Source organism: Aspergillus ruber, assembly GCF_000600275.1.
Source record: "Aspergillus ruber CBS 135680 unplaced genomic scaffold scaffold00017, whole genome shotgun sequence".
Taxonomy (NCBI): Eukaryota; Fungi; Ascomycota; class Eurotiomycetes; order Eurotiales; family Aspergillaceae; genus Aspergillus; species Aspergillus ruber.
Window position 1 is genome coordinate 36,065 of NW_024467313.1, and position 14,067 is coordinate 50,131.

Consider the following 14,067-nt stretch of genomic DNA (forward strand, 5'->3'; position numbering starts at 1 on the left):
TGCCGGTCATATCTACAGCATACACTTGTCTATAAATAGGAAAATAGTGCCAAAAGGTTAGAAGGTACGTGCAAAAATTATCAATTACCAGGAAAGGCAAGAAAGGCAAGATATCAACCGTAGAAGACATAAAAGGGGCATGGCATGCAATGCACACAAAAGGTGCAAAAAAAAAAAGACAGCCGCAGTTTCGTCAAGAAAGATCCAGAATGGCCCTACACTCATTCATTACTTCGGAGGACATGTGAGAAGAAGTGGTGTAAAAAAGAAGGAAAACTTGTTAAAATGGTGATGTAAAAAAGGGTTTTCACAGGGTATAAGGAGAAGAGAAATAGAAATAGATCAAATAAGCGGTAAAAAAAAAAAGGAAAATTCAAGAAGAGAAAGCGGACATTTCATCTACCTCATAGCTGACAATGTTATGTGTCGAGGTAATGAAGTCATATGTGGGCTAGATGAGCAAGTGGATATAAAATCTCCGGGTTTGTGCAGGAGCTTGCTTTGATGGACGAGGATACTTGTATCGCCACTCATCTCATCTAATATTATAGCAAGCCCAGAAATTCTCCTTTTAGGGCCTTTGTCAACTAGAACATGACCAGGCCCGCGACAGCCACAACACCGGCCGCCATAGCACCAGAGTACTGAACAGGGGAAGCACCACCCGTAGCAATCGCAGGCGTCGAAGTCGTAGCGCTGGCAGTGGGCTTGGAAGCCTTGATCAGGGCTGAGGTGGAGCTAGCCTTGGCGAAGGAAGACGAGCTAGGCGTGTGCGAGATCAACCACGAGCTGCTGCTCGACGCAGAAGTCGAAGACGGCGCCGGGCTCGACGAGGGTGTCGCAGTCGTGGAGGGAGAAGCTAGGACGACCTGGACGGTGGTGGTGGAGGTAGGCGCAGCGGCATCGGCTTGCTCAGCAGCGAGCGCGACAGGCGCGAAGAGGGCAGCGGATGCGACCAGAAGAGCCTTGGTGAAATGCATCTTGAATTCTTGAGATTTTCTTTGATAAAATTGAATATGTATTGAAGATCAGGTTGATCAGATGTGTAATCTTGGCTGGTTTGCGTCCGGCGTTTGTTTGGTATTGTTGATATTGGATTGTCGCGACAGCGATTTGTATGTATGATAAGTAGAAGTAGTGTTGTATGTATTGATTTTTGTATTATTGTTGTTCTTCTAAATTGCGATCGAGTCAATCAACCGACTTGAGATATAGCGAGCGAATGGAGCTGGAAACGAGTGACAGCTCTTGTGAAGAGTGAATAAAACGAATGACACTGCTTAGCAGGAAGGAAAGAAAGAAAGAAAGAAGAAGCGACAACGTGGGAGGAAGTCGGTTGGTAATTAAACTAGAAAGAACCTTTTTGTTTGTTTGTGCATGAAAGGAAAAAGAAAATAAAGGGGCAGAGAGCATTATCACATCGAATACAAACTACTATTCGTTAGTCAGAGGCTGCTAGTAGCATTTTTTAAAATTAAATTAATATAACTTCAGCCATGGTTACTGGCGTGTGTCTGTCGTTGGTCTTCCGTAGGGAGCAATCCATCTCCGAGCCTATTGGCTTTTGGAGCTTTTGGGCGCTGGACAGCCCAGTCTAGGGTCTCTAAAGGTTTTATTGCACCTGTCGATCGCTATGCCTGTGTCAAGACCGCTTGCTTAGCGCAATCCTGCAGTAACCACCGCTATTCCGACAGAATTGCAGAGTTGCTGTGGTGGTGTTCCTGGCTAAGAGAACGTGTTCCGTGGGTGCCCCGGGAGGGCCCGTTGAGGATCCCTGAGTTCGGTTCACTGACCTGTTGCCAGATATAGTTGTCCTATTGAGTATTGTTAGCGTTGTATATGAAAATAGTGAGAACAAGATTGTGCACCTGCATGAGCACGGAGTCCAGTGGTAGTACTTGCAAGGAGTAGGACCAACTACTCTGTATCGTATCCAGTGGGGTTTTAACTTAATCACATGTTGGTTCGACGCACTCAACGTCTTTTATTGCATAATCAGCAGAGACATGGTTCCGACAGGGAGAGTTGATTGTGGGAGAAATACTCCGTACTCCGTACGGAGAGAAGGAGCCGAGGAGGTGGAGGCGGAGAGAGCCAGAACCACCGGGGCTACAAGCGAAAAGACATATATTGAAGTTAATCCTCACCATCCACAATAATTTGTATCTTCAGGTCAAAATGCATATGAGAAAGCCAATTTTATCGTATTACTGACGTATATTGCGTATTAAATGTCATAACAATCTATAAAAGTGAGAAGTTAAGAACCATGCCAAGCGAACGTAATCCTCCAACGCCGGATCCAGGGGCATCTGGGGGTCAAACTGCACTAAAAGCAATGAAAAAACCACCATCCCTCATTTATCCGTGACATGTCTATGGTGTGTATGCGCTTTGAAATAAACCAATTCTCGCAGGGAACAGAATCACAGAACATAAACGGCACTCAGCGCGATAGCAGCCATAGCCAAGTACCCGCTGGTCTGCGCCATCTGGACAGTCGCTGGTGCCGCATTTTCCGCAGCGGTTGTTCCATTCGGCAGAGATCCATTGACATAGATCTTTTGCGTTCCGTTGACATCGACAACGCGAACGTTGGTGCCATTCTTTGGTTCCGTACCGTTGAAGAGGCTCTCATAGAAGGTGCTGTTGTTGTTGTCGTCGCAGCCACATTCCATGTACTGCTCACAGACACAAACGACAGGCAATGACTCTTCCTTATGCGAGTGCGAGTCTGTGTAATGGTAGTCGTGCTCGTAGGGATAAGCGTATGCTCCGTAGGCCAAAGCACCTCCCGCGAGACCCAGACCAGCTGCGGGCAAGAGGTACGGTGTCAAACCCCCGGGGGACCGAGAACCCGCAGAGTAGGGCGTCCTGGAACCTCCAGAGTAGTATGATCCGCCGCCATACGAGGGAGCTCGTCCAGAACCACCGTTGCTGGTACCTCCTCGATTGCTGCTTGAGCTGGAAAGAAAAATAGTCAGTTTAAAGTCCATACCAAGAGAGATCACTGTTAACTCACCTGGTCGAACCTCCGCTGCTTCCTCCACTGCTACCACTACGACCATTGCTGCCACCGCGGCTGCCACCGCTACCACTGCGTCCTCCACTACCGCCGCCACTGCCACCGCTAGAACCTCCTCCTCGACCACCTCCACCTCGACGCTTCTCCAGGGCCCGCCACACCGAGAAGTTAGGGACAGGCGTGATGGTGAGGTCAACAAGGTCCGTTGAGTGCTGTTTCGGAATGACAGCCGAGTTAGCAACCGAGGAGAGGAACAGCAGGGTAGAAGCTCCAATAGAAAACTTCATTCTGCCGGTTGTCAGGAATGTGTTTGTGCTTATTCAGATATCCAAGAAAAGCAGTGAGAGCATCAAGGGAAGTATATAGCGAAAAATAAGTGAAGGAAGAGTGTATGGGAGGAAGAAGAAGGAAAAGAAAAGAAAAGAAAGAAGATATAGTAGGAGCTATGAGACAGCAGAGACTGATTGTCGATGATGTCGATTGCAGGCTATTATCGGAACCAAAGAAAAAGGCAAATGCGACGGGAGACTGAACGCTTGTTAACCACAGATTGCAGTTAAAGTTTGCTGTTTCCTTGAATGTGTTTTTAAGAGATTAAAGAATAATGCCTGCCGGAGAAAGAACATTTCAAAGCGCAGCAAATTGGTGGCACGTTGCTCGGATAAAAGACCCTGAATGGCGCAGATCATTAATTTTTATGTTAAGCCACGATAATAATGATTACCTCACTGCCACTAACACTGTTACTCTGATTGTTATCATTCTGAACACCATTTGCCTACTTGGGATTTGAAAGTAAACCTCATGCTTGCTCTCATGCATCCAGCGCCAATCATTACTGTATATATACATAACAATATATTTATGACAGATATATGACAGGGATGTATCGCCTTCATATGTACTTCAAAAACGTGATAATAACCAACTTATATATGTCCAGGACATAGCAAACATTCCAACCACTGTTCTCAAACAGGTTACACCTTTTTTAATGGATGGTACACGGGTTCCCACATCTGCACCTGAATCCATTCCTCCAAGTCATTCGGATCGGTCGGAATGTCTTTCTCTTCTGCATGCCCTTCCTCCACTGCGGTTTGGATGACGGCTTTGGCGATGTCGACACTAACTGACCGCGCTTCCTCGACGTCGGGCAACAAAGGTCGTTTAGCATCCTTCAGTGCCGGCGATCGAGCTGCCAACGCACTAACTGCTGCGACTAACATTCGGTCAGAGAGCACCCGAGCACGGGACAATACGACACCAAGACCAATCCCAGGAAAGCAGGTAGAGTTGTTGCATTCCGCTAAAAAGAGAAAGAAAGTTAGGAACACAATTGGTTAATTAAACAGGTAGAATTCGCTCACCGATCTCATACTTGCCCTCGTCGCGGTCCACTGGTGGAAAGGGGCTCCCGGTGGCCATCAAGGCACGACCGTCTGTCCATTTGTTAATATCGTGGGGGTCAGCTTCGTGTAGACGGGTCGGGTTGCTCAATGGCAATATAATTGGGCGTTCGACGTTTTTCGCCATTTCACGGATCGCTTCCTCTGTGAAACTCTTGGGCTTCGTTGATGTCCCAACCAAGACATGAGGCTTTGCAGTTTTGATCACAGATAGCAGGTCTGGCGTTTCCTTCGTGTCCCATTCAGAATCATCTCGCGCATATGGGACTTGAGCCGCAGTCAATTGATCACCCTGGGACTTTAGAAGAAGCCCCTGCTTGTCCAAGCACCAAATCTGCTTTGCGGCTTCTACCTTGGACTTGCCTGTTTCATTCGCAATGGCTCCACATATCTGGTCTGCGATTCCTGTTCCGGCAGTCCCTGAGCCGAACATGACAAACCGCGCATCACCCAATTTGACATTGCTTACGCGGAGGGCCGGTATGATAGCGGCCAGCGTGACACATCCGGTTCCTTGAATATCATCGTTGAAACAGGGCGCGCGTGACCTGTATTTATCCAGAACCCTTTTGGCATTCTGAAGGCCAAAGTCTTCACTGATGTGTATCAGTACATTTTGCTCACACTCTTTCAAGGATTGGCCTACAAGTGAATATACGCCTTGGGGAATCGCTTCCGAGCAATGGTCACGAACTTCTCCAAAAACTCATCGTATTCCTTTCCGCGGGCCCGAGGCTGACGAAGACCGAGATACAGCTCGTCCTTGAGAAGAGTTTCATTCTGCAGCTGTCAGTTGGCATTTCCTAAAGTTGCTTTATTAGGCATCTATACATTTGTACCGCAGTCCAGTACCACTGGGAGTTGTCGAGATGGATGAATTCCACCACACAAGGTGGTAATCACCAACTTGGCCGTGGATATCAGAATAGCTCCAACTCCCTGGTCTCCGATTCCGAGGATCTACTGAAGTTAGACCACATTCGAAATTGTAGGGACATGGATAATACCTACCTCTTCACCGTCGCTAACCACAATGTAATCAATGTCTTCACCACCGCCAAAATTTGATAGGCATTCCTCTATTCTGTCCTGATCCGTAATATTTAAGAAGCAGCCTTCCGGTCTCCGAAATATTCGCGAATAGTTCTGTATAGCATCACCTTCAGTCGGTGTATAAATTACCCCGAACATCTCTTTGAAGTGGTCTTGAAGTAACTGCACATCAACCCAGTCAACATCGTTACCACCAATCTTGGGAAACGAGTATACTCAACAGACCCTATAATACAACACTTCACTCTGCATCTTCATACTCGCCATAAACGTGTTCTTTGCTAGGTCATCCTTCCGGCTGCTGTACTGCTCGTATGCTCTCCGGACCTGTTCGTCCAGTGTCTGGATATTGGGCGGGAGCAGTCCGTGCAGTTTGAATGTCTTGCGTTCATAATCAGGAAATGCAGAGCCCTTATTGAATGCGGATGAATGCAAGAGATTCGTTCCCTGGCTGAGTCAATCACTGCTATGTTGCCAATAAATGAGAATATCCTACCTCGAGTGGACACTCCAATGGCCCCGAGATCGCTCTGGTGAGGTTCTGGAACTTGGATGTTCCGTCTGAAGTCGACATGTTCTGGATTGAGCGGATTGCCTTGATGTTTCGAAGGTGCTTGTAACAATGGCTGTTGATCATCGGAATGATTTTCTTACTGCTTAACCCAGAACCGCTGCAAGCTTCATCGGGTAAATGAGAACCGAAGAGTGTTAAGGAAGACAGGAATGAGATCTTAAAAATCAATACATGATGTTGCTTCAGTGGAGCTGCTATGAGTTGCTAATGACGTAGGCAGATTAATTTTCAATGCCTGTTAACAGGCAACTGGATTGCTCAGTAAATCGGCTCTATAGGCTAATATTTATTCTTATAAATTTCGAAACAAACAAACAATTTTGCATTTGATAAATGCAGAGAATGCCTTGGGTTGTCTTCATGATGTCACTTACATCCATACGAACAGATCGAACGGTCGCTGGCTAGTTGATATATCCCATGCACACTATTTGCATATTACACCCGTTATTAATGCTACAGCCCATATATCCTCCAAATTGTCCAAAGTAAGAAACGTAGGACCTCTCTGTACTCCTTACTATAGAATCTTGATAGAGGCACGTGATAATAAGGCAAGGCTACTGACTAAGCTAATAAGCGAGATAAAACCACCGCAATTTCTGCCGATTTCTTTCAATTTCAACACCCGCGCAAACGGCGATTTCTGACCAACAAGGAGAATTATGGTAGTTTTGAGAGGTCTCAATTGTCAATATGATGCTTTTGGCAGATAATGAGTTAGATCTACAATGTGATAGTGGTGAATGGTGGTGAATGTCTACGACGAATCAAACCCATTCCATCAGGGGTACGAGGTGCACACAATGACAGTGCACAACAATATACAGAGTGCAATTGATACGAAAAAGCAACTCCGCAATCCAGCTGTCCCTGTCCATCTCCATGCTATTTCCGGATAGATCGTGGAAAGGACGCCAACACGGACTCTTCTCTCATAAGAAGGACAGTCGAAACGGTCACGTCTTGTGTCTGTCGCTGGCTGGAGCTGGGGTTGTGATGGGATCATGCGAGTAATCGCGTGGTTTCGATGGTACTTGGTACCGAGTTGCAAGAATGAAATACAGGGCCTTCATAGTTCATGCGTTTGCTCGCGCTTTTGTATTTTCTACGAGAGCATGACTCCTTGCGCACCTACATACTTTGATTCAAATTGCGTATATAGTTTATTAGTTCTATATCAAACAGAGTAGCTTGAATATATATATTTACAGCTTGCTCTTGGCTTCATCGTCGATGACCTTTACCACAACCTTGCCCCAGGTTCCTCTTCCACCCAGAGCCTGCAAAGCCCTGGGAACACTCTCCAAGCCCACAAAGCTCTCATCCTTGAACGCAGTACCCTTGAACTGACCACGAGCCACCAAGTCAAAGATTCCTTGCCAAACAGGCCCAACCGTCTGCGGCTCGAACTTGGCATACTGTCCCCAGTGCACACCAACCAGGCTAACATTTTTCAGCAACACCCGGTTCAGCGCGGCCTTCTCAATTTTGCCCGCAGCAAAACCGATCACCAGCAGACGCGCATTCCACGCCACACATTTAAGACTCGCTTCAATCATACCCACTGGGTCATAGACGATGTCCACACCAGCCTTCCCATTTCCACTTCGATTCGCCGCACACAACTTCTTGACCTCCTCAGGCCAGTTCTTCTTCCGGTAGTCAATGACATAGTTCGCCCCGAAGTCCTTCGCAATCTGCCTCTTGCGCTCCGTTCCCGCCGTCGCAATCACAGTCGCTCCCTTACCCTTGGCAATCTGCACTGCAGCCAATCCAACACCCCCAGCAGCCGCATGCACAAGCACCCAATCACCCGCTTGGACATTCGCCCGATGCACCAACCCCCCATATGACGTCGGCGCCGTAACAAACAGCCCAGCGGCATCCTCAAAGCTCCACCCCTCCGGCACAGGCAGGAGAGCCTGCTCCGGCGCTAGGATATGAGTGGCATAAGCGCCCTGGGTAGCTCCGAAGACGCGATCACCGACATTGAAGCGATGCTTCTGGTCCGAGGCTGTTGGCACGGCGAGGATGGTGCCGGCAAACTCAGCGCCTCCGACCCATGGGAAGGGCGGCTGGTGTTGATACTTGCCCTGAATCTGGAGCAGGTCGAAGAAGTTGGTGCCCGCGGAGTGGATTTCAATTAGGTAGTGATCGGGCGAGGGCGAGGGAGTGGGAAGGTCATTTACGGTTAGGTCAAGAGGACCCTATTGTTTGAACCGGTTCCGTGATTAGCTATGGGCCACGCGAATAGAGCACAATAGAAACTATTGAAAAAAAAAAAAAAAAGCAAAGGACCAAAATAAAGTCACCGGTTCCTTACCTTGACATATTCCCGAAGCTGAATAGCTCGCATCCTGTTAAGATCCTTAGATTAAGACTGATAACGGCACACCCAAAATTGAGACACCACGTTGGCGGTCAACTTCACTTGGGAATAGTTCCGAGGAAAAAACCTGCGATAGCACCGAGCTAAAAAAGATGTCAAGATTGGAGACAAGAAGATGAAGAATGGGAAGGACTAAGTAAAAAGAAGAAAATCAAGATGTGCAATGAACGAACTGCCCAGTAGAGCCATCCCCGCGTTATTGCATCGCCCAAATGGGTAATAAGCCGAGGTCTGTTTTCGGATAAGGCTCCGTGAGAGTTCTGTTGTCTCTATGGTATATTGTGGTTAATTTGATAAAGCGACGACTGATTATCAACTTTCCTTTTTTGCTTTTGTGTTTGAACGGCTTTTCTCGTATTGTTTGGGGCTGTAGATCATATATCATGTTTAAACTATATCGGAATTGAGCTGTTTTCGGTTTGATGCCCTTGTCACCATTTAGAGTTGAATTTCGAGACAATGGTGAAGTACGGCAACTTTGTGACAGAAAAGGCAGGGTTTCTTTGAAGGATTGGTTGTTGTAAATCAAGGGAGACTATTCTTGCCACATGAAACCATGCCAATACATTATTTGCAGTAGTAGTGACGATATAGTAATAGTAGTAGCTAAATGCAGCAGTGACATCCCGAACTCCTGCCTGCTTCATGGATATAGTTTAGACATGATACATATATACAATGTTAAATAAATGACCAAGGGTTTTCTTCCCATACGCCAAGGAACCCATTCCTGTTGGGTATCCGCCTTTTTCGAGTATATTCACAACAAAGAAAATGAAATGCAAACCGCTTCACATGCCACCCAAACACGGATATAGATAGACAGATGATATAAGTCGAAACAGTACAGGACCATCATGCATAGCCACAAGGCAGATAAAAATAAAAATAAAAAATAAAACAAGGTAAGAGATCATCCAACCGTTTGAGGTATCAATAACTGGAAGACAAAGGAAAAAATAGATATGAAACAAAGGAAAGGACAAAAGAAAAACATAAGACAAAAATTAGAAATTAGAATCCAATACCTGGGGGCTTGTGCACCAAAGACTCTTGATCCGGATATGGGTAGAGAGGTGCACACATCATCGGATGCTGTCCACCAGGAAAGAACTGCGAGGACGGATTTCCCATGTCGTAGACATGCGAAGATGCCTTTGCCGGCATTGAAGCCTTTCTTTCCATGTATTTTCGTGCATCGCCTCGTGTACCGGTGTTGATACCGCCGGCCATAGCCTCTGGGCTATTGCATTGGAGGGACATGGCACGTCGCCATTGCTTCGAATCTCCCATGAATTCCGGCATGCCGCCATGCGGCAACATTCCATGATATTGCATAGGTTGAGACGAGTAGACGCGACCAGACGGGTCCGGAGAGCCAGCTACCGGAGAACCGACGGATGGTGCAGCAGTGTAGAAAGGAACCGAGTGATGCTGAGAAGACATGGGGTCGAGAGGAATCGAGAACCACGGAGGAGGAACGGACCATGGTACTGATGCGAGAGAGGTGGTTGGTGCAGAGGATTCTGGCAAGCACACATCGGGTGCCATTGTGTAAGACGGGCTGGAGTAAGGCGGAGCCATAGTGGCAGACGGATTGAGCAAAACGCCGTCAACGGGAGTAGAAGGTTGTGATGGATCATAGGAGCTGGTGCTAGGAACCACACTGGGAAATTGGTTCATCACAGACGGACTGTTGGAAAGGTCCCGGTGGTGAGGGTGACCTTGAATCCAAGCGCTGGAGAGATCCTGCTCCTCGAGAGACACCGGGTGCCAGTCTACCTTTGACAACGAAGGGTTCTTCGCAGCCGGCTGCGGATACTTCTGTGTGGTTGGAGAGGCGATCGAAGTATGGTCTTTGGTCGAAGCATCGTCTAGGTCACTGTCATCCAGCGTAGCTTCCTGCTGACCATCGTGGGACTTTTTGCGAGTCTGACGAGAAGGCTTGGTAACGCGCCATTTCTTCAATCTGCTTCGCAACTGGGTTTCACTGGGGCGGGTTAGCACGGAAGCAATTGTTGTGTGTATGCGAACAATTCGTACCTAGGATTGAAGTCCTCCGAACGAATCTGCTTGATGACCTGCTTGAGCGGCCACTCCTCATCCTTGTAGAGTTTGGCAATCAATGCCCTCTTCTTCTCCCAAACGTCTGAAGGGATTGAATTTTTCATTTCTCACGAATGGCGGACAGGTCAGTATTGGGAAAGGAAAACAAATCAAGAAAGTTCCCTTGAGGGTTTAAGAAAAGATAAATACAAGTCAGGAAGACTTGGTTCGTGAGAAAAAAGAAGTTAAAGAGAAAGACCGATGAAGATGGGAAGAGTCAGGAAGAGCGAAGACAGATCTATATGTACCAATGCATTAATTAGATGGAGATAACGACCGGACCCAGAACAGACAGACCACACTAGAGAGCCTCGTGCGTGATGATGGATGGGGCAAGTCGGGGGAGGGAAAACAAGAGGTCGATCAACCGTGGACGTGCCCAAGGAATATGATATTAACTCTCTCGGCGGTCCTTGTCCTGGCCCTGGCTGAACCAGAAAGTGCTGGTTACCCACTTTGCCTCCCCCCGTTAAATTAAAAAAAAAAAAAAAAAGAAAGAAGGATTGACACTGGGCAGACTAGACTAACTGCCCTCCGTTACATAGTTACCTAGTGTGTATGTGCTCCGTACTCCGTAGTAGTAGTATGGAAAGGAAGATTTGCCTTGGGATGGAGATTGTCCACAATAGGGATAGTCTGATACGGTAACGGTAATCCTACCACGGAGGCCATTACCGCCTGCGGTAAGGCTCCGAGAGAGTCTATGCTTAATTGGCCCGTCTAAGAGGGGGAAAACGGGCATCTGGAACCCCAGAGAGCCAATAACAAAACAGCAGGCGGTGGAGGCGTTCAGTTCTGGCACAGTCCATTGTCTCGGGTCCTGTCAAGCCGCTTATCCATGCCCTCGGAGAGGAAAGTCGTATGTACGAAGTACTAAGTACAGTAGTGTACCACAGGCAGATCTTCGGAAATGAAAGAGGACTATATCTATGAATATTCGGAATTGGACCAGCATCATGTGACATGGGAGATTGACATGATTTCCATCATTCATCTCGAGCATCGCAATTATTTATCTATAACATTGTAGAGAGCATCATGATCGACGTATCATTTCACGGATATAGGCAGGATTCTGTAGACAAGAGTAGCAGTACTCCGTAGTGTGTATCAAAGTCAGGTAACACATAGAGTTGACTGCCGTTATTCACCATTCATTCCGTCAATAGTCGAGGGAAATTCTCCTCTCCTCGATCTCGAACCATGTTTCTGCTGTTTTCTCATCCATGTAACTCATGTTTCCATAGAGGTCTCTACACAAATTCTCTTCTTTCTATTGTTAATACGCTTTTCTTATTAATCTCTATCTATCATTTCGACCAGTCACCTGTCTTTTCTGACAGCACATGGCATTGGTCTTTTGTCATGGTCCACCGGAATCCACATCCGTCAGGGTGCAATGTGGTCATGCACGGAGACTGACTCTAAATGTCACCTAAGAGAATTAAGCCCGGTTCAACATGGGCGTGACTACCCATCCGGTGCCATTGCATGATTCTTGATTACAACCATTACAGGTACTCTATCTATAGCATCTACTCTGTACCTCTATCATATCGTACCTGTTATCGACGGTTCTAGACAGCATCGTAATCCTCTGTACTCACTGAATCAGGTTGATTGACCTGACTCGCTCATCACTGTTCACGATCCGGGAGGAGGCAAGAAGCTGAAATGACGATGAGAGAGATCCCCAGTGCACTCATTTTAATCTATTTAATTTTTGACGGCTTCCAGATTTGCTGCCAAGAACAGGCTCTTTCTCCAACTCCAAATTGCCAGACGATGATCCGAACTCAGCAGGGTAAATGCAACTACACACCAACTTGCAGCCGTTGAGTTGACCAATACCATTTTGGGAGGGGAGGTCATTTTGGCGTGAATTGATTGGGTAAGGGCTTGGAATTAGCTACTGCTAGTCATCCGTAGTGGAAGATCAGGTTCTCCGGTCATAGCATTTCAGCATGGAGCATCAATTACGGGAGAGCTGCGCGATGGACATGTTTTTTTTTTTTTTTTATGAGGTATTAATTTAAGCATGACTAACGATCGATCATTAATTAATTTGCCTAATAACAATTCAAGAGGTTATTCTTCAACAACTGCAAAATGCAAGCTTGACCACGCGGTGAGACCACCTCCACAGCAACCTCTCCAAGATTGGTCCAAGAGATTTCTCTACGAAGCGGAGTGAAGAATACTCACTAAGCAGGAACCGGTCCTAGAAAGGAAAATGTGGAGGTCGGGCTGATCAAGACCAGGTGTAATTGGTCCGTGATGAGGAAATACAATACTAAAGATAACCCCGTAGATAAACCTTCAAGAGTGGGTCACAATTTGCCCCTTTCTCTCTCATCATTGGATGAAAATAGTGACGCTGTTGTATTTTTGTATGTAATAAATACGGACCTGTTCATTCTTTTAGACTCCACTTAGGGCTACCGAGGGAACCGGATTAACCGGGAGAGCTAGCCATATCAGGCAATATGTGGACCAAACCTAAGGGATCTCCCCGGGTCCTCACAGAGGTTGAGCACGTTCTTCATTAAATCTCTGATAATATATCGAAAGAAAATTACAGGGTAAATTTGATATGCAAGATTTGAGAAGATAAAAAAGTCAGAACTAAAGCAAGATAATAATAACAATAATGTTACTTGCTAGCATTACTAGCCCCTGTTATCCCCGTACTAACTACATACATACATATCTCCGTTTTCTCCGTACAATAGTCCTCGGGTGATCAGCTACATTTGCAATCCATAGTGCAAAAAGAAAATGACGAAAAGTACGCCCTAAGGTCCGCAAGGGCCACGCTGAGATCCTTTTCCTGATTTGCCCGCTGGCGAACCCGAGTCAGTCGAGTCAGTGATGACAGTTCTTCTGGCACCAGTCAGGACTCATCATGGGATCGATATCAATTTGCATTATACACAGGGATCTCAGCGTGAGTGACACAATGTACGTCAACGATTAATCAATCAGATACATGTCGGCAGTTGTAGCTATCGGCAGTTATGTTTTTTGTATTCGGTACCGAGGCTCTCTACCAACATGAGGTATTTGTTCATCTACTGGAACTGGAACAGGCAGAAGAAATGGAAAAAACCCTTTGGAAGGAATCACGTTTACTATCTTATAACCGGGATCATCAACGGTTATACTTAATCTAGCACATGGGTGACTATTCAGTAATCTGTCCATATTCCAGAAGCGGTATAAATTCCATACTGGGACTGTAACCCAGACCAAAACGAACCATAGTTCGCCTCTCGGTTGCCATACCAAATACGGTAAATAGTCCGATGCCCTACCAGGCCTCAAGTCCACCATGTGTCCTCTTTGCAACTCCCCTCCTCAAGCTGAGTTTGGGGACGGACAATAACGACGTCTGTCTAATGATTTTGTTTCTTCCGGAGGAGGGTCTGAATGGGGAGTAGTGCAGCGTAGCATAACTACATGCAGTTGTTCCTGCGCATCGGTTGAATGAGGGTTGTCATCTTGCCCC

General features: G+C 46.7%; 5 protein-coding genes across 5 annotated transcripts; all 5 read right to left on the reverse strand.

Moving 5' to 3' along the window:
• Nucleotides 1-587: 587 nt before the first annotated feature.
• On the reverse strand, nucleotides 588-980 carry EURHEDRAFT_378425 (putative extracellular serine-rich protein; the record flags this gene model as incomplete). Its single annotated transcript, XM_040779073.1, has 1 exon — nucleotides 588-980. One exon carries the CDS (start codon nucleotides 978-980, stop codon nucleotides 588-590), a length of 393 nt encoding a protein of 130 aa, XP_040637838.1.
• Nucleotides 981-2,426: 1,446 nt separating this feature from the next.
• On the reverse strand, nucleotides 2,427-3,312 carry EURHEDRAFT_378426 (uncharacterized protein; the record flags this gene model as incomplete). Its single annotated transcript, XM_040779074.1, has 2 exons — nucleotides 2,427-2,964; nucleotides 3,023-3,312. The coding sequence occupies 2 exons, from the start codon at nucleotides 3,310-3,312 to the stop codon at nucleotides 2,427-2,429; spliced, it is 828 nt and encodes a 275-aa protein (XP_040637839.1).
• A 693-nt stretch (nucleotides 3,313-4,005) lies between these two features.
• On the reverse strand, nucleotides 4,006-6,061 carry EURHEDRAFT_458401 (NAD-dependent malic enzyme; the record flags this gene model as incomplete). The annotated part of the gene is made up of 7 exons (XM_040784502.1): nucleotides 4,006-4,334; nucleotides 4,396-5,030; nucleotides 5,081-5,214; nucleotides 5,266-5,394; nucleotides 5,446-5,649; nucleotides 5,713-5,934; nucleotides 5,984-6,061. 7 exons carry the CDS (start codon nucleotides 6,059-6,061, stop codon nucleotides 4,006-4,008), a joined length of 1,731 nt encoding a protein of 576 aa, XP_040637840.1.
• A 1,208-nt stretch (nucleotides 6,062-7,269) lies between these two features.
• On the reverse strand, nucleotides 7,270-8,420 carry EURHEDRAFT_458232 (NADPH:quinone oxidoreductase family protein; the record flags this gene model as incomplete). The annotated part of the gene is made up of 2 exons (XM_040784487.1): nucleotides 7,270-8,271; nucleotides 8,388-8,420. 2 exons carry the CDS (start codon nucleotides 8,418-8,420, stop codon nucleotides 7,270-7,272), a joined length of 1,035 nt encoding a protein of 344 aa, XP_040637841.1.
• Nucleotides 8,421-9,071: 651 nt separating this feature from the next.
• Nucleotides 9,072-10,754, reverse strand: EURHEDRAFT_523986 (uncharacterized protein). Its single transcript, XM_040786912.1, has 2 exons — nucleotides 10,497-10,754; nucleotides 9,072-10,443 (listed from the first exon to the last, which is right to left on the reverse strand). Exons 1-2 carry the CDS (start codon nucleotides 10,622-10,624, stop codon nucleotides 9,468-9,470), a joined length of 1,104 nt encoding a protein of 367 aa, XP_040637842.1. The 5' UTR covers nucleotides 10,625-10,754; the 3' UTR covers nucleotides 9,072-9,467.
• Between the last annotated feature and the right edge of the window lie 3,313 nt (nucleotides 10,755-14,067).

What these genes read in the sequence shown, in the direction of transcription:
- EURHEDRAFT_523986 (XM_040786912.1), bottom strand. Translation starts at nt 10,624, where the DNA reads ATGAAAAATTCAATCCCTTCAGACGTTTGGGAGAAGAAGAGGGCATTG. An exon ending in TCGGAGGACTTCAATCCTAG is followed by an intron (nt 10,444 to 10,496) that starts GTACGAATTGTT and finishes AACCCGCCCCAG; the next exon opens with TGAAACCCAGTTGCGAAGCA.